A 24,163-nucleotide genomic window follows, 5' to 3' on the forward strand; every position below is an offset into this window, starting at 1 on the left:
TTTCCTCTGACAGCAGCTTGGACGCTAGTGCATTTCTAATTCAAATCACAGGTTTATCTTAATTCTCAATATCTTTATTCCAATACAGTGTGTTCAGGAAGTATTCATATCCAGCATTTTTGTACATTTTATTGTGGTACAGTTTTAATTTAAATGGATTAAATTGGCTTTTTTATGGCTGTCAGTTTAAACACAAGAAAGAATTTTTTTTTTTTTTTTTTTTTTAAATTGACCCTTTATTCAGTACTTTTGAAGAATTGCATGATAATGCATCACAGCACAGTGAAATTCTTTTCTTCGTATACCCCAGCATGTTAGGAAGTTGGGGCTCAGAGTGCAGGGTCAGCCATGATACAGTACCCCCTGGAGCAGAGAGGGTTAAGGGCCTTGGCTAGTGAAATGTGATCATTCAAGTTTGTAATAAATTGACAAAACGTTGAAATTCTGATTATGCGTTGTTTTTTTGTTTGTTGTTTTTTTTAATAATCGCGGCGTTTTTTTTTTTCCTTCCAGATTGGTGGGTTGTATCCTAACAAATTTAGTGAAAATAAATAACTAAAATATAGATATTTAGTCAGGCAGTCAGGTACTCGGAAACCTTTTTGAGAAAAGAAACCCATCCGGAACGCTCGAACGGAGGGTTTGTTTTCTTCGGGCCGTTACTTCTGTAGAACAGGAAGTACGATATTCCCTTTTCCGTTTTAACCCGGCCCTTAACAGCACGCGCAGGAAGTATTGATTTAACATATCTGGGTTAATAAAAGGATCTTTACCAGGAAGAAACAGAGTGAGCGAGATTAGCGAACATGGTGAGTGCGCAGATTTGGGATTTAAAAGAAGATTCATTTGACTAAGACGCTGCCGTTTGTTATCAGAGAGCAACTGCGACGAACTGGGCCTGAGTAGTTAGCTCAGCTCGGTAACTACGGCCGCGTTTCAAATGCCTCCTTACGTCATAGATACGCTCACTAGACGGGGGGTTGTTCTAATGGCTTCTGCGTTCTATGTGGAGTTCTATGTAGTGCACTATATGTCCAGGTGTGAGTCATTTGGAACAAAGCCGTGTTCTTGTAAAAGCTGGCGAGCGCTACTCTCTCATGATCGCTCATTCACAGGCTAGCTGTTTTTATTTCTATTTAAATACCAGGCAGCTTCAGCAACTGTGTGCTATCATATAGCGTCATACGGATTATAAATTATAAACGACGGTAACAACAATTATGGTGTGTATATATGTGCTATTGTGTGTGTGTGTGTGTGTATGTACATACATAGATATGAATATCGAACGTCCAACGTCAAACCAACTTTATTCCAGGGGCGATATATCGATATAATATCCATATCGTGGTGAATGATGACGCGATACACTTTTCTGAGATATCGTTGGTATGGGGCTGTGTTTTACGTTTTTAATAATGATGAATTAAATGGTACTGAATGTATGCTTTGAATTATAATTTTTTTGTAATTGTATATATTTTTTAACTTAATCTTTGTTGTATCGTCAAACTCAGTTTAATGTATTTTTTTTTAAGCAACTGTGTTGTGGACAGTTGTTTAGCTAAATGATATATCGTATGTGTATTGTAGAAATATCCTCAAATATCGTGCTATATATAGATAGATAGATATGATATGATATTTTTGTCATATCGCCCAGCCCTAATTCCCCCCCCGAAAAGCGCTGTACAGAGCCCTGTGCTGATGTAATAAATAAATAAATAAATAAATTATGTAATAAATAAATAAATAATTACTGGTGATCTTTTAGCTAGTTTCAGCTTTCTAACTTGCTGTCTAGCTTAGATTTATTATTATTAGTAATAAATATTAAATAAAGATTCCTAGACGATACAAAATGGCGGGTGTACCCCACGTCAGGGAAGCAGGCGTGCCGTTCCTGCTGAAGAAGAAAAAACAATAGAAACAATCACAGAATTTCTAATGGTTTCCACTACAAATACCACTACAAGGCTCTGTGTTGGTGATCGGAAGGTCGCGGGTTCAAACCCCAGCACTGCCAAGCTGCCACTGTTGGGCCCTTGAGCAAGGCCTTTAACCCTCTGTGCTCCAGGGGCGCAGTATCATGGCTGACCCTGCGCTCTGACCCCAACTTCCTAACATGCTGGGGTATGCGAAGAAAAGAATTTCACTGTGTTGTGACCAAGACTCATTAACATGCCACCAATAGAAGGCAACAAATTACCCGTAGAGATCCACAAGGTCAATTACAGTTTCCATTATAACCATTACAAATTCTATTTTTGTTTTTTTTACAACAGGGATGAGACTGCACAAGGCGTTTCAGGCGTTACTGTCTGTGTTTCTATTTCACATGTTCTCATTTCTGTCTGGGGTTCCTCTTGGTTCTGCCATCTAACTCTCAGCGTGTCTAGGGTAGACGTTTCTAGGGTAGCTCCCATCCACCGACCTGGATTAAGCGCTCAGTGAAGATGAATGGTTTAGCTTGAGCTTTGGAGGCAGAGAATAAAAAGAGGGGCTGCTTGTGCGACCGACTCCAATGGAAAAGCACTCGTATTAATACTGTTTTACTTCCTTCATGCAGAAACCCATCCTCCTTCAGGGCCATGAGAGGTCCATCACTCAGATTAAATACAACAGAGAGGGTGACCTGCTGTTCTCTGTGGCCAAGGACCAGGTACGTGGATGAAAATGTTGACTTGATTTGAGGTAAAAGTCAAAGTCTTATGATTTGTCATTTGCACAGTTGACATAGCATCTACTAAACAATATATACAAACGTCAATGCAATATCAAGCATAGCCAGGACAAAAAATGATTACTTTCAGGACACAAGAGATCCATAGCATATACATGAATATGGTATGTTATTTTACTCAAGAAGTATTGAGTATAAAAACATACAAAAATGAGACGAATTGCACATTTTAAATACGGAAATAACACAAGGAAGTGGAAATAAACGTTTCCACTGTGCTCCAAACTAGTGTTCTTCAGTCTCCTGTTTATTCTGGTGTGTTTTATGTGACATTTTCTTTACTTGTGTGTGTGTGTTTGTTTTTTCCTCCTCAGTTTGTCAATGTGTGGTACTCGGTCAACGGGGAGAGGCTCGGTACTTACAACGGCCACACCGGAGCTGTGTGGTGTGTGGACGTGGACTGTATCCTTCAGTGAGGCTTGTTACCTTTTAACAGCTTAAACCTTTGGTAGAGAGAGAGAGACAGCGTGAGGGAGAGAGAGAGAGACAGCGTGAGGGAGAGAGAGACAGTGTGGGAGAGAGAGAGAGAGACAGCGTGAGGGAGAGGGAGAGTGGGATAGAGAGACAGACAGCGTGAGAGAGAGGGATAGAGAGTGATGGGGAGAAAGAAAGAGAGACAGACAGCATGAGCGAGAGACTGTGAGAGGGACATAATATGAGCAAGAGAGAGAGACGAAGCATGAGAGACAGAATATAAGAGCAAGACAGCAATAGACAGTGAGACAGGGACGGAGAGCGAGTGAGAGAGACAGAATATGAGAGCGAGACAGCAATAGACAGAGGGAGACGGGAGTGAGACAGACACAGAGAACTTGATCCCTGAGGGTCACAGCAGCCGACAATTACAGACATAACACACGACATTACACACCAAATACTAACAAGACACACTTATCTGTAAGTCAGTGAGTAAGGTGTAATGTGGAATAAAGTGTCCAGATAATGAAGTGAACACACACACACACACACACACACACACACACACACACACACACACACACAGAGCTGCTTGAAGTTTGCCTTAATAAAGTGAAGGGGACACGAAGCACGTGCTGACAGGATCTGCTGATAACAGCTGCAGACTCTGGGACTGTGAGACGGGTTAGTGACTGTTCTACTTCTACTACTAACTCCGTGATCACACTACACGCTCGAATATCATTAACGTGTGTGTACCGTACGTATACGCATGCATCATCCACTTTATTAGAACACCTGCACGTTCATGCAATTATCCAAGCAGTCGATAACGTAGCAGCAGCACAACACACAAACTCATGCAGATACAGCTCAAACACTTCAGTTCACATCAAACATCAGGCTATAGTGAGCTCCTGATGTCACCTGGTCGCTTTACAATCCTCAGCTGTCCAGTTTCATTGAACCTTGTGGGATTCTGTTGGGCATCAGCCTTAATGTTCGGCCGTGTTGTGCGTTCTGAGATGCTCTTCAGCTCACTGTGGTTGTAAAGAGTGGTTACGTGAGTTTACCTGTCAGCTCGAACCCAGTCCAGCCCGGCACAAACATCACGTTCTACACGGTTAATGCACTTAACCAGCTAGCTTATATCATAATAGCTACGGTTTTATTGATTTAATTTTTTTAGCTGCGTTAATTACTGTTTTTGTCGCAAAACCTGGCAGCACACTGGAGCTTTCATTGGCTAATAAGTTTGCTTTGTCCGACCCTGATTAGAATATTTCATTCAAAACGAATTGCCTGCTGTGAAACGCTCACGAGTAAGGTCGCTGCGTTTCTCCTCAGGTAAACAGCTGGCCGTGCTCGATACCAACTCGGCAGTGAGGACGTGTGGCTTTGACTTCAGCGGGAACATCATCATGTTTTCCACGGACAAACAGATGGGCTACCAGTGCTACCTGAACTTCTTTGATCTACGAGACCCCCAACAGATCGGTAAGCTTTAACAGGAGCAGTTATGAATCAACAAGTACTGAACCCAAATTTGTGAGGACCCAGCTAACTAAAGGTCTGGATAATCATCTAGCATAACACTCCAATTTAAAACGGACATCCAAAATTAATCAAAAAAACTTCAAATAACACTATAAAATCGGTCAGTGACAGTTTTTATTTCGCCTCTAGAGGCCGCTCTCGTACTGTATAATGACAGCGGACCCTTCTCAGCCGCTCCCGCACGGGACACATTTTGGAAAAACTATCAATCAGTGTGGATTTTTGCTGATAAATGATAATTCCGCCAATCAGTTATCGCTGCCGATTAATCTGGAAAAGCGATCACTCATTCAGCCTCTAATGTCAAAAGATCAGATACTTTGTGCTAACAGTCATTAACTGTGTTTTTCATTTTTCTCAGAGGACAACCAGTCGTATCTCTCCGTGCCGTGCAGCGAGTCAAAGATCACGAGTGCGGTTTGGGGGCCGCTCGGAGAGTTTGTGATCGCAGGACATGAAAATGGAGAAATCAACCAGTTTAGCGCCAAGGTGCATCTCCCCACATCCACTGTTTTTAATATACGTGTATTTGTAGCCCACATCTAGTCGCCAACGGTCACTGTCACTCACGTCGAAAATGAACGACCTTTGATCGCTGTTTGTGTGCACGTAGCTTTAAACAGAATGTTCTATCACCACATGTCTGCTGTGAGGTTTCAGAATGTCGCAGTAACCGTGTGTGTGTGTGTGTGTGTGTGTGTGTGTGTGTGTGTGTGTGTGTGTGTGTGTGTGTGTGTGTGTGTGTGTGAGAAGTCTGGGGATATCCTGACTACAGTGAAGGAGCACACGAAGCAAATCAACGACATCCAGTCCTCTGTAGACCTCACGATGGTCATCACAGCATCTAAAGACTGCGCTGCTAAGGTTTGTATCGTATCCGTTAAAGAACAGAGAAAAGCCTTCAGTACGGTCGCTTGATGAATCCGTCTGGTTTCAGTTGCCCTGGAATTTCCAGGTCTTTCTGAAGCAGTTATTTAGCAGAAAGCCTTTGTGCACGTCGTCATCATCAATAGCTGTGTGGAAATTTTTTATCTCAACGAGTTTTTATCCTGGTTAAATAAATGTTTCCATTCACGTTTTTTTTTTTTTTTTTTTTTTGGAATATCGCGTAATAAAACGCCAGATGGAAACACCAGATGTGAATAAAATCTCCAAAATGTGCAATCGGTGTATTCATGAGTGTGGAGCAGCGACGTACATTTATGGCGTTTGGCAGCTACATTTTGAATCACAACCAACATTTTTTTGTTTGTTTCTGGTTGATTAGTTATGTATATTGTGTACATTATGTATATTAGATCTGTTGCCTCTTCGCAGCTCTTCGATTCGTCGTCACTAGAACACATTAAAAGCTTCAAGACCGAGCGACCCGTGAACTCTGCTGCCATCTCACCCATCATGGACCACGTAAGTCATTTGAAATCTAGCGTGTACCTCAGAAATCACAAATAATCCTCAATTTCTCATTATAACTGTTAAAAAAAAAACCCTCTTCCCTCTAATATGCCTTGAATTACACATCAGCTCTAGGAGAATGAAGGAACATGGGTTTTCTGTAATACGCAGTGTCCGTCGATCAGGAGTCTCGATTTTTAGTCTGTCAGCGTGAACTGTGTGTGGATCGTGCTTTAGTTCTGTAGAATTAAAAGCCGGTCATGTCATGAAATGTGTGTTCAGGTAATACTGACTGCTCTTCCTGTTGTGCTTGTGTCCAGGTGGTCATGGGAGGAGGTCAGGAAGCCATGGAGGTCACAACCACTTCCACTAGGATTGGCAAATTTGAAGCCAGGTTGGTACACACACAGGCGCACATACACACATACGTTAGCTGTAATCTTAGCCTAGTTATTTAAGGTCTTTTGATAAACACTTTACTGATCTGAGCGAGGCACATCAAGTTACACATAATATCAAACAGTATGTAATTAAAATAATGAATAGGTATGGAGGGAGCACGGTGCTGTAGTGGTTAGCACGTTCGCCTCATACTTCCATGAGTGGGGGTTGGAATCCCGCCTCCACACTGTGTGTGTGAGCGTGGAGTTTGCATGTTCTCCGCGTGCTTTAGGGGTTTCTCCCGGGTACTCCAGTTTCCTCCCCGAGTCATTTGCAGGCTGATTGGCATGTCCAAAAGTGTCCGTAGTGTATGAATGGGTGTGTGATTGTGCCCTGAGATGGATGTGTACCTCGCTTGGCACCCCTGGGATCGGCCCTAATTCTAGATTCCCTGTGACCCAGTAAGGATAAGCGGTACAGAAGATGGATGGATGGAATAGATACGGGTCATAACAGTCAACATGAGTGTAATGCAGTGAAAGTCATCAGTGAGCTCAGATCGCAGGACTGCCAGGAAGCCCATCCCCATCCTACACTGAATAATGAATTGCTTTATGTGGCTGGTCTATAAAAAGTCACTAGACAGTGGAAAAAGCCACAAGGACACCTACATAGTGAAATCCAGAATTGATGAATATGCAAATGAGCGCACCAGTTGTCTACATGACCACGCCTCCCTGCTGACAAATAACAAAACGCAAGCAACTTCTACATGCATTTGTGTTATTGAACCGACTCGAATGTTCTCTGATCATTCATCGATACGTTTTTCTTATATGCGTATGCACTGGGAATATTTTCCTGTATATTTTTCTCTCTCTTCTCCTTACAGGTTTTTCCATGCAGCCTACGAAGAGGAGTTTGGAAGAGTGAAGGGTCACTTCGGCCCTATTAACTGTGTGGCATTCCACCCAGACGGCAAAAGGTGTTTATTCTATTTTATTTCTTCTTTCAAACACTTAGATTATGGCACATGATTTAGGTGTCTGTGAGAGTCACTTGAGTTAACAGGTCCTTGGGAAAAGACACACGGCCTCCAGTTTCTCAACAATTCCACGCCCAGCTTTTGTAGAAATTTAAAAAATTATCTATTATTATTATTATCTACTAACTCGGTCATGATGTTTAATCTCGTTAAAAATGTCCATCATTTTAAAACTTTTTTTTGTTGTTGTTGCACAGTTACAGCAGCGGAGGCGAGGACGGCTACGTCAGAATTCACTACTTCGATCCTCATTACTTCGACTTTGAGCTCGAGGCCTAAAATCACAAGACATCATTCCTGTTCAGATCATGGGCTTCATCAGTCAGAAATACAGCCTGTTTTTTTACTCAGTTTTAAAGAGGGGCTGGACTGTTCCCGAGTATTTAATAAATCATATTCTCAATAAACAGTTTGACATACTAAATGGGATTTTAGTAGTGTTTGGTTTTTCAGACAGGACTCTAATTGACTATGTTTACATGGACAGCGGTAATCTAATTACTGATCTTACTCTGAATACGACAGTATTCTGATTAAGGTGTTTACATGAGTTGCTTTTAGAATATTCTTTTCATGTTCAGGTTTTACATCGTCATTACGTCCCTCCAGAATTTCACGTATCGATATACAGTTGGTCTTCGTTATGGTACCATATACAGTTTTGGGTGTTTCATGTTTAATTTTTATGAAAGCTTCAAGTACAGTTAATTGTCATGCTCGAAGCCGTGGGCTGCGTCTGAAACCGTGTACTTACCTACAAGTATCTCGCCTACTATATAGCAGGTAAGTACACGGTTTGGGACGCAGCCGTGCTCTGTTTGCCGTAAAACGGTTGAGTTCTGCTGTGTGTGATCGTGTCCTGTTGCAGAAAGCGGTGAAAACTCCCACCCGACATTAATAATGTGATTAAGGTGTGTACATGTCTGTAATACACGTCCATAATGCGATTAAAATAGGAATACTCCACATGTCTTAATTCCATTTGTGTTCACTTCGAGTATGACTTTAGCCGGATTAAGGTAATTAGAAATAGCGGTTTACATGCTAGCTTCTTAATCGGGTTAATATCGGATTATTGCTGTCCATGTAAACGCACTGATTTGCTCTGTGTAGATGATTGGATTAGGTTTATAGATTTATTGTGAACTGGCTGCTTAACCAAATGTTAATTAAGCATGCTGTGATGTAGTAAGCTCAGTGTCTGCAACTGCGTTAACTAACTACAACCTCACATTAACTAAAAACTAAGCTAATGATAGCTTAGTTTAATTAAAATACTTCTGAGGGATTAATTCGACTTTTGACCAACTCTCTCTCTCACTCTCTATAAATACACACACATGGTCAGACATTTGTGGACACTTGACTGAAATGTTTCTCATGATGTTAAAAACCTGATCTCAAGATGTATGATTAAATGTTTGAAATCGGTGTTGTAGACAAAAATAAATCGTGCCGACATATTAATTTCTTTCATTACAAAAAAAACATTTTATTTACCAAAAAAAAAAAATATTTTTTTTTCTTTTAATGGACGACCATATTCCGAAAAAGCACTCAATAAGAGTCCGGCGTAGGTGTGAACTCCTTTTAACACTGTTTAAAAATCATCTCAGGGGAATTCCCCAAGAAATCAGTTGCAAAAACACCAAGAATACATTTCTGGAAATTCGAAAAAAGGGTGTCTACTTTGAAGATGTTAAAATATTAAATTATTTTGATTTATTTAATCACAAGATAATTCCTATAGCTCTATTTGAGTTTTGATTAATTTGTTATCCTAAAATAGCAGCGTGTCTAATTAAAAAAAAAAAATTATATATATATATATATATATATATATATAAATAAATAATTCTTATTCTAAATCATCATATTTTGATTTCTTTGACAGGGTAACACGGCAGGTATGGGTCAGTCCTCCATCATCCGCTATTGCTTTGCCACACTGAGGCTTATTTGGTGCTCATCTAATCAGTGTGGTGATCACATGCCCCACAAATGTTTCTATTTATTTCTTCCACAGAAATCTATGCTTTCAGCACTCTGTGCAAAACCTAATCACAGGGAAAACGTGTGATTGTTGTGGCCAAAAACGCTCGAATTTGCTGCCATTGCCATGAACGCAGGTTGTGATGTCACGTGACACGATCTTTTTGAAAAAGCCCAAGCTCCTTTGAATATTCCGGAGTTTGAATTTGCGTTCATTTCTGTGATCATGCTCAGAAACGAGAGAAATCCTTCCAGGAACTAAATGAATGATTTAATATGGTCGTCTAGTTTTCTTTATGAACTCATCCTGTGCTTTGAGTAAAATTCATTCACAACATTAAAGTGTATTTAGACACCAATATGCACGTAACTGCAAAGAAGCCTGCACCTGGTATAAAAAGACTGCCTGATTGACGCAGCGTATTGCTATCCTTTCAGCATTAGTGCTTCGCGGAGCTTTTCATTCGACTGGAACACAATTATCTCCTCACATTTAAAAACACACCATGTCAAGGGAAAGCCTCGAGCCCTAACGTGAAGCGTACACATTGATAGAAATTTCAGTTCCGGCTCATTTCCCCTGTTCAGTAATTCAGTAGGACAGGATTTTGATGAGGTGCTGAGACAGCAGGATCAGGCTACGCTTAAATTGCTTCCAATCATGGAGCCATGGATAGAGCTGTCTGTTCATGTTATTTTGGGTCAAACTGATTTTTTATTATTATTTTTTTTTTTAACCTTTTAAGTGAACTTAAACTGGCCTGGTAGTCATTAGACTACAAACTGATGTCTTATTTAATAATACTTGCGCATTCAGTAACTGAAAGCTTTTAAGAGAATGGAGAGAGCATGTTCTCTTTTATTTACTTTACCAAAAAAAAAAAAAAAAAAAGCGCATATAATATAGACAATTCAAAACCACAGAACCGTGGAACTCCTAAAACTGCTATTTCTGGCCCTGGGAGCCATAAAACACAGACACGTCATTAAAACAAACAATTTTCTCTCTTAAAAATGAGGTAAAGGACACTGAGCCAGTGAGCAGCATCCAGAAAAGACAAAACCTAATAATACGGGAAACGATTGTGTGTGTGTGTGTGTGTGTATGTTTTCAAGTCCATGATTCCAAATAAATTAGAGGTGAAGCTGTTCAGATGAAGCACAGCTAATAACGATCTCTACTGCTTCTGGTCCTGTTTGAGGTGCTACTGTAAATTTCTACCTAATAAAAATAAAATAATGCAAAGATTCATAGCAAAAAAAAAAAGAAAAAGAAAACGAGGGGGTGGGTGGGGAAGGGTTGCGATAAGGAAAGGATACATCTTACATTTCGACATGTGTAATGCAAAAAATCTATACCGCCCAATAAGAATACAAATAGTAAAAGGAGTCTTAGAAAATAATTTACAGTCTTTAGCTTGGACGCTAACATTAACATCGTGTGTGTGTGGGACAACTCAAGTTCAGTTCGTGCGTCTGTTTGGACTCGAGTGCTCAGGTTGTTTTCAGCTCTTCTTTTGGCCTTTAGAAACAGAAAAGGAGCATTAGTACTGTCAGAGAACACCACATTTAATAAAAAAAAAAAAAAAAAAAGTTCACTTTTTCACCCCCTCACATCTGAGAGACCAACGGACATTGTCTCAAAGCAGCTTTACAGAAACAAACACAGGATACGGATTTGTGAATTTCTCCCTATTGAGCGAGATGGTGGTGAGGGGAAAACGGCCCAAGATGTTGAGAGAAAGAAACCTTGAGAGGAACTAGACTCAGAAGGGAACCCGTCCTCATCTGGGTGACAATATGAATAACAATGTTGGTTAATATTTAACCAATGAGAAGTGGTAGAAAGTAGCTGTATATTAGCTTCTGAAGCCAGCTGGAGAAACACTCAGTGAAATTTGGTTGTTGGATTTATACGGTACATGCCAGGCTTTGTTCTAGCTCACCACCAGAGCCACTAACCATCACTGCTTCTTTCTAACAAGCTGAACTTTTCCTCATGATCTCTTGATTCCTATTTCCCCGTGTCATTTATAACAGGATAAGATGAAACTGTAGTTATTATTTTTTTTGCAGGTAGGAACTAAAGCTGCGAGTGGGGGACCTGAAGAAACGTCGGAACACGTGCGCGTGCACACGACTGGTCTGAAGAATCAAATCGAGTCAATCGTTTCAATTATTGTTTCTTGTTTAAACTGCATAGCATTGGTAAAATGTTATGTGATGCATTTTGGCACTTTGTTACTTCACAGTGAGACCGTCTTAAAACATTACAATGAAAAATAACCCGGTAAACATACCGAGTACTTCAACACACAACACACTCACCCTTTTGTGTCCATTTTCTCTTCTGGGGTTTTCTCTTCCTCCTTCACATCTGCAGGAATGCGAAACAATCAGTTCATGAAAAATGCCTTCTTCACCCCCCCCCCCCCCATTTCAATTAATCTTTAATAACATTTTCTCCTGGTCAAAGTCGTGGTGGATCTGGAGTCTCTCAAGAATGCTTGGCGAGAGCTGGGATCACACAATTTAGAGACACTAATCCACCTACTTGGTATGGTTTAGGGGTCAGTGAGAGGAAAACCATGTGGACACGGAGAGAGCATGTGACTCATGGCGAGGACACCAATGAGTGAACCGAGCTCGGGACTGATCTGGGGACGCTGGAGCTGTGAGGCTACGACACTACCTTCTGCACCACTCTGACGTTCTTAGTGTATACACTGTCCGTTACGAAAGAACGGCTTCTTGAGCAGAGACATGGCACTGGAAGGACCTGGGATGCACCGAAATTTCTATTGCCAAATTTTTTTTAACGTTTTTTGGCCAAAAGAGAAAACAAAAAACAAAATATGAGCTGAAAATGTTAGCCGCCATGCCCCGCCCCTCAGTGCTCAGATTTCACTCTATCTAACCAACGGTTATCACGGTGCTACCCGGCAAACAAGTATCTGCAGTGTTTGTTCTGCAGAAATGTCAAGAGGGGGGCACGGTGCAGAAGATCTTTTCCATGACAGGTGTGATACACCACCTGGAAACACGACATCCCATTCAACATGCAGAGTACAGCAAAGCAACAACAGAATAGAGGCCCTCTGCCAATCTGCGTTCTGCCCATTTTCATTAAAATGATTATGTAGCACGTTTAAACTTTGTGTATTTGCAGGATGCTAGCCTAGAGCCGCTAAGTTCATTACTTGACTGCTGTTTTGCATAATAGGTAACATCACATTATTTGGATAACTGGATTAAAAAAAAAAAAAAAAAAAAATTTGTTTGTTGAATGATGAATATATTTAATATTGTTTTTGTTTTGGTGTGTTCATTTCCGTAAACATGAAAATTTTATTGGTTTGTAATTTTCCAATTCAAATTCATGAAATGAATAAGGTCTAAGAATTATACAAAAAAAAAAAAAAAAAAAAAAAAAAAAAAAAAAAAAAAAAAAAAAAACTTTCAAAATTTATTTTATTATTTTTTTTCTTAATTCATTTTCGGCCACGGTCGAAATGTTCGGTTCTGAACGTTCGGTTTATAAGACTTTAATGTGGGTTGGTCACTTAACATGGAATAAGCTTCGATCACTTCCTGTGGCAACTTCCTTTGCAGCTTAATAACGAGATCTGTGTTTCCCTAGGAAAGGCTCCAGGTTCCCTGCGACCCTGTGTAGGATTAAGCGGATGGATAAATATACACAGGCAGACCCACGTGTGTGTGTCTGAGAGAGAGAGAGATAGTCAGATGTCCAGAAACCTTTTGGCCATGTATTGTGAAGTTCAGTCCTAAACTGTTTTCAGAATGCTGAAGAAGTGTTGTTCGCTGTGCCTGTGCGCTCACCTTTCTTCTCTTCCCCATCTTTCTCCTCCTCGGTCTTCACTCTCTTGACCTTCTTGTAGTTGGCTGCGTTTCTGCGGCCGCCTTGTCCTTCATCCTCGGAATCGGAGAACTCCTCGTCGCAGGCTATCCGCTTATCGTGGGCACGGACTGGCAAAGAAAAGTATTTTAATTAGCTTTAAATAATAAATCGCTCCTGATGTTAGACAGCAGAGTGGTGAATGACACCACTTTGGAAAATGAAGTCTTGGGAGGAGAAACACTTAGGTTGTGAGGTACAATTTCACATGTGAGCAACTTGCATTCGTTTACTCCTTTAAATTTGCTGCAGCAAATTTAAAGAAAAATTAAAAAATTTGTTTACCGCCGAGCACATCTCCCCCCAGGCTACAGCAAACATTTATCAAACTCAGCGTTTAGGTTTGTTTGTTAACAAAAAGATAATGGAGATAATCCTGCTCTTTGTGCCATTTACCCTCTTTTCCTCACCATTCATGGAGGAACGAGGTTCATATTGGGTCCTAAAACTCCCAGTTCACATCCTTACGGGCTAAATGTTGGTTATTCAAGTCCATCTGTCCCTTCAAAAGCCCATATACCCATCCAAACACTGTACACTACTACTCCAACATCAACATAATCACAAAACATACTGAAATATTCAAAAGGAAAAGCAGGGTGCCAAGAAGGAAGAGACCAAGTATATACGGTATCAAAAATGCCCAAGACACAGACAAAATTATTCCACTGCCCAAACAAATAAAACAAAACAAAACAAAAAAAAAAAACCACTGATTTGACAGTAATAACTGCCTCATACTCTTATCAGGTCTTTGGGTTTGTTCTTATCTGCATCTGGACATTGTTGGACGTTAGATCAAATCAGGATCTTGAAGATTTTCAGCTATGCCTAAAACATTATATGCACCAAGAAATGTGGATTAAGAACCCACGAGCGTGCCTACGATTCAGCCTGATTTAATTATAGTGCTACCATTCACCATTAAAAAAATTAAAACAAATACTTCAGATGCACAAATATGACTAGAGGAACTGGTTTGAACAAAAACAATAACTGATTTAAAATGTTTCACATCTGAAAATAAGATGATTCTTTACTGAATATTATGACGAATTAAATTAACAGGAAAAAAAAAAAAAAGAAAAAGTCTATTTTCACATTCACGGCTGAATTATCAGTGTAACCAGGTGTGTTAAGTTTGAGAGGAGATCCACTGTAAAAAAACGAATAGGATACGCACTAGGTATGCGTTTGTCCGGGTCGTCCTCCTCGTCCCCGCTGTCCTCCTGCACGGCGTCTTCTGGGATCGCCTGCATCTGCACTCCGGGAGCGTGGGGCAGCATGCGCAGGTTCTCAAACAGACGCTGCCTAAACACAGAGGACAGATCAAATCAGCATATCATAACGGAGACCAAAATTCAAGCTCAAATACAAAAAGTCAAAACAAAAACAAAACAAAACAAAAAACACACACCAGCCACTGACACACTCACTTGATCTTTTCTAGGTAGTCGTTTGTGTTCTGGTTGGTCATGTTGGAGGGACTGATGTGAAGCTTGAAGTCAGGTCCGAAATATTCAAAGTAATCATTGTATGGAAGCTCTGAAAATCAGGAGAGGGAGAAGGGGAAAAAAAATAAAAAAAATTAAAAAAAATAAAAAATCACCACGCTAGAATGCGACTCTATAGAATAAAAGTCAAATAATTAAATTACGCTCTACTGTTAAATTAAATCAAGCCATTTATCTGATTTCCTGATGCTCCAAAGGAGGGATTTTAATATACGTTTCTATTCACAACAGAGAGACGCTGGAAGTATGTTTTAGGAATTGTTGCATGTTCTATTATTTTTTTTTTTTTAAACTTATGTACTATACAAGTCCTATTTGTATGCCACTTCAGTACAAAAGGTTTCAATTCCACCAAAAGACATTTTCTGGTCAGGGGTCAAGCTTGTGTTAAATACTTTAAAATAATAATCTGTATCGGCCCAGTCTCTCTGGGATTTCACAATCGCAGAAAAAACTCCGCAATATTTGGAGGAGCCTGCAATTGTTCCAGAATTACCGCAGATTTGTGCTGAGACGCATCACATGGCATCATCACAACGTGCCTTCAGACAAAGCCCTCTCCGATTCATGTGTCTCGAATGCGCGTACAACAAAAAGGTCTCATTTACCAACAAACATTGCTGCAAAACTATTCTGTGCGATTGCGCCAATTCGAGTAGATATCTCTGCAAATTGCATTGCAACTTTTTCAAACGAACCAACTTTGTGCAGCCATGAGCAGTATTTTGCTTGAATTTCCTCATTCGTACGCCGCTTTGGATAAAAGCGTCTGTTAAATGAATATATGTAAATAATGCTAAATGTGTAAATAAATGTAAATATGGCCTAAAATCCTCATCACTGTACTTGAACACTTGAAGCATATTATAAATAGATCATTGATGCCAGCAGTTGAATTAACCTGTTCAAGTCCCACTGGAACATGAAAGCACCCAGTCCTTATACATTTAGGTTTGTGTTAGAACACTTACTTATTTCGACATTGTTCATCTTTTTCCTTGTGGCGCTAAACGATTACATTATAAACTGAACATCTGGGGTTTATATTACTGTTAGTGAAATCACATTGTATTCAAAACAGAGTCAAAGCTGGAAATCCAGTACAAGGACATAAAATATAAAACTTGCCATTAGGAATAGTGCTATCCAGGGCCACGGCTGTCTCGTAGGTCCAGCAGCGAGCCACGTTCCTGATGGTGTAGCCTCCTCCACCCAGCATGAGCAAGGGCAGGTTAAAACTCTTCATGTACTCCACACACTTAGCGTGACCTGAAGAGCACACAGGCTCACTGTTAACACACACACAAACACTAAACAAATCACAGAACTCTCGAACGGTACATGGATATTAATCTCGGAGTGACCTTTGATGGTGAGGTTGAAGCAGCCCAGCCTGTCCCCAGACAGAGAGTCAGCACCACACTGAAGCACTACAGCACTCGGCTGGTACATCTCCATTACTTTGGCCATGATCTGAAAACACCAAGTGCGTTTAATCGGTTAAGCGGGAGTCAAAATCCGAAAGCGAGTACATTAAGGTCTCTTTACTGACGTACAGGTTTGAATATGGCTTCGTAAGACTCGTCATCGATCCCATCCCTGAGTGGGTAGTTCACGGCGTAGTATTTGCCCTTTCCAGCGCCAATGTCCTGCAAGAAACCGTACATTAGCCTCGTCGATGCCAATCCAAGCATGTATTCACGAAAATAAACAAAAGACATCGCACAGAAAATGGCACCATATCAATAGTTACACGTTTTGTTAAATAAGACGGTATAAAAATTGTTTATTACAACACCTAGAGTACGTGGAGCATCCGCCATACAACTCCGTCTGAATTAGCTGTTACTACAGAAACGATAACGTATTAAAACGAGCGAGTTAGCACAAATCTGTAATTTGCCTTGCAGCCAGCACTACAGCAAACAAATCATCTCCTCTTGATTTGAGAATTCAGCAACACTGTGGCACGAAGCGAAGAGTATAGCTAAGGATTTAATCGGTTCAGTAGAAATAACCCGACAGATATAAAAATAAAACTTACTCTGAGGTCACCTGTGCCAGGAAAGTACTCTCCATACTTATGGAAAGACACGGTCATGACACGGTCTGTGGTGTAGAAGGCCTCCTCTACTCCGTCGCCGTGGTGGATGTCGATATCGATATACAGAACTCTTTGATGGTACCTAATAAAATCAAGACAAAAAAAAATTTTTTTTTAAAAGAGGCGTCAGTGAGAGACAACTAAAAGCATTTTAAAAAAAAAATGAATCAGAAACAATAATGTAAATAGTCAATGAGCAATCATTAGTGCTCTTAGAGACGACCTTCTGAAATTTTGGCACATATTTATGTAAAGATTGTCTGAACCGGTGAAAAATTTACATCTGACGGGGGTTCCAGAATTGAGGGTCGCAAAATGGCTCAATAGCACCACCTACAAAATTTCACCGATGTGTGCCTCGCGCCACGTTTCACCTACATGTCCAAAATTCGGAAATCATGTCTAAGATGCCAATACGTACAAAAACCTCTCTTGAACCCATGCCCTAAACTCAACAGGAAGTCAGCAATTTTGGTTTTTCTCTTAAATTTTTGCCATTTCCAGGCCTCGTACTTTAACGAACTCCTCCTAGAGATTTCATCAGATCGGCATCATATTTGGTCAGTCTCATCTAAAGGCATAGACAATGCTATATTACAAAGCTTTTGAGTTTTCGCTGCACGGCGTGGGTTTTCTCACAAATTTCGATGTTTCGCCATGAAACAGGAAGTTGCTATAACTCAAACACAGAATGTCCAATCTGCTCAAAACTTAACATAATTTAATTTTCATTTATTACTACAACACAGGTGAAGTTTTATATTGCATCATGAAAATGTTCTTTTCTTTTTTCTAATCTTACTTTTAATATCCACAACAATAAATTTATCAATACTTTTTACAGTTTGAATTTTTTTTTTTTTTTTTTTTAAAAAACACTGATATCATACCGCCCACCTCTTAATTAACGCCGCCAAACTAGTCATTGTTATGTTCAGTTACGTTCTGCTTAAACACAGCACAGACTAAACGACAGCCTGGTTAAGCTACGGGGTTTCTGCTGTTTATCTTGACGAGCTGCAAGTAATAAGGATTTCAGCCGTCGCCATGCTGGAAGTGAAAACCCTGATACTGAACAGAGGACGCACTTGAGCAGTTCCAGGATGGCCAGCACGATGTCATTGACGTAGCAGAAACCGGACGCCTCCGACTTCTTGGCGTGATGAAGACCGCCTGCCCAGTTAATGGCGATGTCTGTCTGCTGCTTGTTTAGTTTCACGGCACCCGCTGGACACAGAAACACAAGTCTTTAAATCATCTGCATCGGGTTTGTCATCTACTAGAAATCAATTAGCCAGCAGCGCTTAGGAATCCTGTGAAAAGGAAATCCCGTCTGGATAAAAGCGCTTACCGACAGAGCCGCCTGTTGAAAGCTGACAGAACTCAAACAGGCCGTCGAACACGGGGCAATCTTCACCCACGTTAACTGAGGAAGGAATACAAATGAGCACATTACTAGCAAAAGGAATACACTGCAAAGGAAGTGAGGCTCGTTATCATCCAAGACGTTTCTGGCCTATTTTGAATAAATATTCAACGAAATATCTGATGGGTTTTTTTTTTCTATACAGTAATCACTTTCGCTCTGGTTAACTGGCATACAAGACTGATGATTAGTCACGAGCATAATCAACAAAAAGCCATTCACAGCTTACACACCAACACCTCATTAACCACCGTTCCAATTTCACACTTAGCATTAGCCATTAATAAGAGAAAACTGCTGAGAGGGTGTAGTTGTCGTCTGATTAGTTCACAGTATTTGCAGTAAGCAGTGAGGCAGAGCAGCAAATTGATGGGGTGTACATTCATCACACCTGAGCAACACTACTACTACTACTACTACTACTACTAATTTATTACTGTGTGAATAATTACACTCAGACATAAGTGTCTACAAGTATTCCTTTATACGGATGTGTTCTTTAGAAAGGTCACGTCGCTGTTATTGAACTACCACAGCAAAGCTAAGGGTGTTAACTCATCTTATTTAGTGTTGCTGTCTTGGCTGTCAAATAACCAATGGCGTAACTCTACGATCAAACCCACGTCTGGTCAGAGCAAACAAAATCGATATCTATTTAAAGCTGTAGTAAGTAGATTTTTATTCATTGTAGAACTTAAATCTAACTTGGATTAGTGGTGAGATTTATTTAAATGACGGACGCGTTGAGGTAAATGAATCACGAGTCACGCACAGACTTGTTCTCGTGTCACTGTGTGCTCAAATCTATCGCTCCTTTGTGTTTGCATAAACAGGACACAAACCGTGTTTAGGGTTAAATTATTCTTTTGTGAGGACAGATAAACTGATATTTAAACTGATTAAAATGTAAAACTCAGACCATTTGTATCCACACAGCCTTTAACCACACTTGTTCTAGTCACTTGCACCATCTTAGTACAAACTAGGGCTGTCGACCGATCAAAACTTTTTTTTTTTAATCTAATAAATCGCACAATTTGTTGCAATTAATCACTTCCTTCTTAAGACTGAAGCTTGTAATTAGGAGGTCGACCAACTGATCAACTGAGCAATATTTTACTTTGAATGTTTTCATTCAGTATCAGTTTATTATTCAAACTATCGGTTGAATAATCGGTTATCGGCAGGATTTGGTAAAATCCACTACCGGTCGATCTCTAGCTGTAATAACGGATAATTACACGTAAAATCATGGAATTAACGCAGAATCGAGGCAAAGAAGGTATATTTAAATTCAAATACTATTATTTAATAGCTTCCAGTAAAACCATCAAAGCCCTCAAAATTGTCTGCTGGCCTGACAAGCATATTTCTTACATACACTAAAAAGAAATAAAGACAAAACCCAGGCCTACATGTTATCCGAATGATTTCTCTCAGTCCGTCGTCTTCTACTACGTTAACTTGGCGGCAGTTCCTATCCAGCCGCGTTAGTCAAAGCATTGGTTACTTTCTCACTTACAGGTGTTATTATTTGCCTGAGCACCGCACTCCTGTAATAGTTTTGCTTTGAGGTGATCCGTCAAAAACGAATTACTTCTGTGGTAACTAAATTCAGCTTTACAAACTGTGCAGATTACTTTTGTTTTCTCCAAAAGATCCGTCAGCAACTTTTTACAGTGAATCTTTCCGCCTAAAACCCCTTCCTTGTCCTTATCCATCCTCAGTCAGGATAGCTCGGTTTGGCACCGCACAGGTCGTCCTGAGTGGTAAGGGGGCCACGACAGGAAGTAAAGAGAATGCAGTTGTGTTCATTTATTGAGCAAGCTAACTATTTTAAAATTTAGCACAAGAACTAACGTGTTGATTTTGACAGTGCTAGTAAAAACGTTATCGTGTCCTTTCCTGAATTACATCTAAAACCAGCTTACAGCCTACATAAAGATACATGGACAGTGGTGTACGGACAGCGAACGCACTGTAACAACACCTGGTGTATTGCAACCGTGTCCTGAAAAGTCAAGCCAAAAAGTTTCGATCGCCCCCAGGTGGCTGAACGCAGTACAGGTCATAAACCCCTCCCTCTCCATGTAATCGAATGGGACGTGAGAAACTAAACAATCAAATTATACTTCAAATAAATTTTTTCCAAAGACGTTTTCTGCCATTTTAGGTAGATATCATCACGCTGATGTAAGTTCAAGTGTTCGTTTGTTTAAAAAAAAGAAGTTTGATTTCATTTAGTTATTTGAGGTTATAAAAACAAGGGTGTGGCGTCATGATTGCAAGCTGTGATCAACAGCTTCTCTGACCGAAGCTTCTCTGAGGCACCAACGGATTTTTTCCCCCAGGATCTTCAGGGGGAAATCAGAGCTTTAACTTTAATTTCTATATTTCCATAACTGACATAACGAGTTGAAAAAGTTCAGGGGCGTGTGCTTGCGATTGATTCTGCGGGAGTGTGGGCGGAACCTCGATACCATAGCTCCACTTCATGCTTACTACTGTGCAGACTCGGGCTCTGAGACGTCAGAGCCATATTGGGATGTTGGGAAAAAAAATATACACAAAAATACAAAGAATATGGATTCACAAATGTTAAAATCATCATTTAATCTGGAATATAGGTAAAAAATAAAAAAAAATAGTATGCTGGTCAAGTCAATTTGGGATTGTCTGCCTAAAAAGTTTAGTAACCTGAGTGTGATGTAATAATTTACGACACGCGAATGCTTTCAACTTATATTTTGTGCTTTTTGGTAGATGAGTCACTGTTCTTGTGGACAGAATTTTTCTTAACATATGAACTTCATACTCCTTGTGAGAATAAAGCAGGCGTCGGGCAGGTAAAGGTACTCACATCTCTGCATCTGCTTGCTGTACTCGGACATGTTATCTGGGCGGATGGAGCGGAGGAACTTGATGTAGTCGTCACTGTGGTATTTGGTCATCTCTTCAGCGTTGGCTTTGTGGGGCCTCTGACAAGAAAACACACTCGAACATTTCATTTTTCAAACCACTGAATCCCAATCTCTCACTTACACTTGAGTAAAGAAGGAGAAAACAGTTCCCTTCTCTTACATAGATCTCCATCTTCCTATAGAGGCCATAGTTGAGGAGGAGGTTGTGGGTCATGCGGATGCGGTGAGGCTTCATGGGATGACCCTGGCCATAGTAATAATTCCCAACATCACCTGGAAACGGGTGGATTAGACCGAAAAGATGTTCAGAATTGAGCGGGAGGACAACAATCAACTATTTAAACAAACAGTCAGAAATGTCGATTTACCCTACACTGTTTGAAGCGATGGAAGGAAGTTTGCTTTGCAACAGACAAAACCCTTGACACACATCTCAGTTTTTTATTTATTATCACCCCTTAATTACCCAGGCTAGCCGGCTAATTAAGTGCCATCATCCAATCCTGGAAGCACCGAAGCATAAAAACAGCTAGGAATAAACGCAATCCTGAAATAAAATCTGTGTATTAAATTGCAACCGTTCCTCCAGAACCCAAAACGAGCACCGTTTTGCAAGAAAACTTAACAAACGGATGAGCTAAACTTGCTAACTTTGATTAGCTATTCTCTCGTGCAGGCGTGCTAGCATGCTAGTCACGAACTAGTGACTAGCTTTTGCTGATTTTTCCCCCCCTACTCCAAATTATGGAAGCCAGCAAGCATTACTCGATTTAACCGTATAAAAAAGTGAACTTTTAACACAATTCCGAGACATTACGCACGGCTAGTTTTACCACTGCGCTTGCTTTTGCTTTGCTAGCTAACTAGCTAACATCAAGTGTATCATGCTAACCGGCTAAACCGGGCTAACAATCAGCCCAATGCTGAAGCGGAAGAAAACAATTTGCAGAAAGTCTACCTGAAGAGAAGGAAAAATACTTATTTTCATTGCTGTAGAAGTGAAAATATGATCTTGCGCCTCAATGCCCAGCTTCTTACCGTCATAATAATAGCAAACTTTCTTCTTTGTTCCTTGGGAAGTCAGCGCCATTTTAGCTCCGGTTACAGTCTGAGGCTGAAGCCTGCCGGACTTTCTGCAGCTCACTTCAACTACAACTTGGCTCCACACGTCTACACCAATCATCGTTCAGCTTTCCGTTCTTAGGGGCGGGACCATAGTGTCTCTACACCAATCAGCTCCTTACACTGCTCCCTCAATTTCTTCACACATTGTTGCTTTCAGTTCAAAACTCTTTAACGTTGTGGGAATGTCCCACAGTTTAACCAGTGTGAAATTATTGTTACTGGCCAAAACTATTCATTTTTATGTTTGTATCTCTTTTTTAGGCTTCTCTTAATTGGCATTCATTAAAAAAAACAAAAACAAAAAAAAAACAATGGGTGTCCACTTACCCTCAAACAGAAACAAATGAGGATGTGGTTTTCAGTTCTAAGTAGTTCATTTTCTCTTATTTTAAAACAATAATGAATTTGATTTGGTATGTAATGAATAAAACATAATAGAGATATTTTGTTCTTCTTATACAACAACAGCTTGCCCAAGATTACAATTATTAAAATATTAAGGAATGACACATCTGCTTATTTAACCATTTAAGAACTTATAGTTACATTGAATGTACTTGAACTTCCACTAGACAAATTAGTTCCTGTTATCACTTATGTTATAACAGAAATAAACAGTCGTCCCATCACCAGCCTGTCATTTATTACTTCATGAAGTTAATGAAACAAAAATAAATAAATAAATAAATAAATAAATAAATAAATAAAAATGCAGCTTGTCCTGTTATACAAGCTCCTCTGTCCAAGACTTTCCTGTGGTGGAAAATGTACTGACTGTTACAAAGAGCTGACAGTGGATAGTCCTTCTATAAATCTAAAATAAACATCTTTTAACAGAAAACTACACCATATCATATTAAAGCAATATCGCACTAGCAAGAGTGCTGTGATTCAGGTGTCACAGCCATGTCAACATTCAGTACAACAGCAGGATTGCGAGTGTGATATTGCTTTAATATAAACAGTTCTATTAATAAGACATGAATATTAAGGAACTGACATTTCAGACACAATATGGCCAAATATTTTGTTTATTTTTTCTATGTCAACATAAATAGTTCCCAATCAAGCCACTGCTGGACAAAATGTAGCGTTGATAGTAAGCATAGTAACGTGTTCAATGTAATGAAATATTGCTTGATTTGGAATTTAATGTAGCCCAACAGTTAAGGCTCTGGGTTACTGATCAGAAGGTCAGTGGTTCAGGCCCCAGCACTGCCAGGCTGCCACCATTGGGCCCTCAAGCAAGGCTCTCAACCCTCCCCACACCAGGGGCACCACATCATTCTGACCCTGCACTCTGACCCCAACCCCCTAACAAGCTGGGATATGCAAAGAAAAGAATTTCACTGTGTAATGTATATGTGACCACTAAAGGCTTCTTCTTCAATGAAATTAGCAGACAGGAGCTAACCGTAGTATAATAATGTTTTTCTTGGTTATATTTACAAGTTTTTTTTCATTGTGTTTTTATTATTAGCCTTACAATATGTGAATATCTGCCATCCAAGCCCCGGTAAACGAGCTTCTATTGCACTGTCGTTGGAGCTGCTGTTATATAAGATTAATCAGTACCATCTGAACAATTAGTCTCAAGTATACATCAGTGTTGTGATATAAATTGCTT

General features: G+C 40.0%; 2 protein-coding genes and 1 long non-coding RNA gene across 4 annotated transcripts; 1 reads left to right on the forward strand and 2 right to left on the reverse strand.

The window, feature by feature from the left end:
- The first annotated feature begins 717 nt into the window (after positions 1-717).
- eif3i (eukaryotic translation initiation factor 3, subunit I) lies at positions 718-7,962 on the forward strand. The gene is given in 11 exon segments (NM_001200598.1): positions 718-809; positions 2,570-2,662; positions 3,058-3,145; positions 3,779-3,844; positions 4,508-4,657; positions 5,079-5,206; positions 5,471-5,581; positions 6,035-6,124; positions 6,433-6,506; positions 7,386-7,478; positions 7,736-7,962. Coding segments are annotated over 11 exon segments (978 nt in total). The 5' UTR covers positions 718-806; the 3' UTR covers positions 7,818-7,962.
- On the reverse strand, positions 3,111-4,498 carry LOC124628692 (uncharacterized). The gene is made up of 2 exons (XR_006983302.1): positions 4,088-4,498; positions 3,111-3,186 (listed from the first exon to the last, which is right to left on the reverse strand). It is a non-coding gene; the product is annotated as an uncharacterized LOC124628692 (long non-coding RNA).
- Positions 7,963-10,371: 2,409 nt separating the features above from the next.
- Positions 10,372-22,595, reverse strand: hdac1 (histone deacetylase 1). Of its 2 annotated transcripts, none has more exons than XM_017481294.3 (14): positions 22,450-22,595; positions 21,572-21,684; positions 21,351-21,468; positions 18,416-18,490; positions 18,153-18,291; positions 17,005-17,146; positions 16,517-16,609; positions 16,325-16,433; positions 16,089-16,229; positions 14,883-14,991; positions 14,630-14,757; positions 13,371-13,517; positions 11,859-11,907; positions 10,372-11,052 (listed from the first exon to the last, which is right to left on the reverse strand). In XM_017481294.3, the coding sequence occupies exons 1-14, from the start codon at positions 22,592-22,594 to the stop codon at positions 11,025-11,027; spliced, it is 1,536 nt and encodes a 511-aa protein (XP_017336783.1). In that variant the 5' UTR covers position 22,595; the 3' UTR covers positions 10,372-11,024. The 2 variants fall into 2 exon arrangements, with proteins under 2 accessions (XP_017336783.1, XP_017336782.1); XM_017481293.3 differs by having other exon boundaries at positions 13,359-13,517.
- Positions 22,596-24,163: the final 1,568 nt, after the last annotated feature.

Source organism: Ictalurus punctatus, chromosome 12 (assembly GCF_001660625.3).
Source record: "Ictalurus punctatus breed USDA103 chromosome 12, Coco_2.0, whole genome shotgun sequence".
Taxonomy (NCBI): domain Eukaryota; kingdom Metazoa; phylum Chordata; class Actinopteri; order Siluriformes; family Ictaluridae; genus Ictalurus; species Ictalurus punctatus.

What these genes read in the sequence shown, in the direction of transcription:
- hdac1 (XM_017481293.3), bottom strand. Translation starts at nt 22,594, where the DNA reads ATGATTGGTGTAGACGTGTGGAGCCAAGTTGTAGTTGAAGTGAGCTGC. An exon ending in ACGAAGCCATATTCAAACCT is followed by an intron (nt 16,434 to 16,516) that starts GTACGTCAGTAA and finishes TGGTGTTTTCAG; the next exon opens with ATCATGGCCAAAGTAATGGA. An exon ending in GAGAAAATGGACACAAAAGG is followed by an intron (nt 11,053 to 11,858) that starts GTGAGTGTGTTG and finishes CTGTTTCTAAAG; the next exon opens with GCCAAAAGAAGAGCTGAAAA.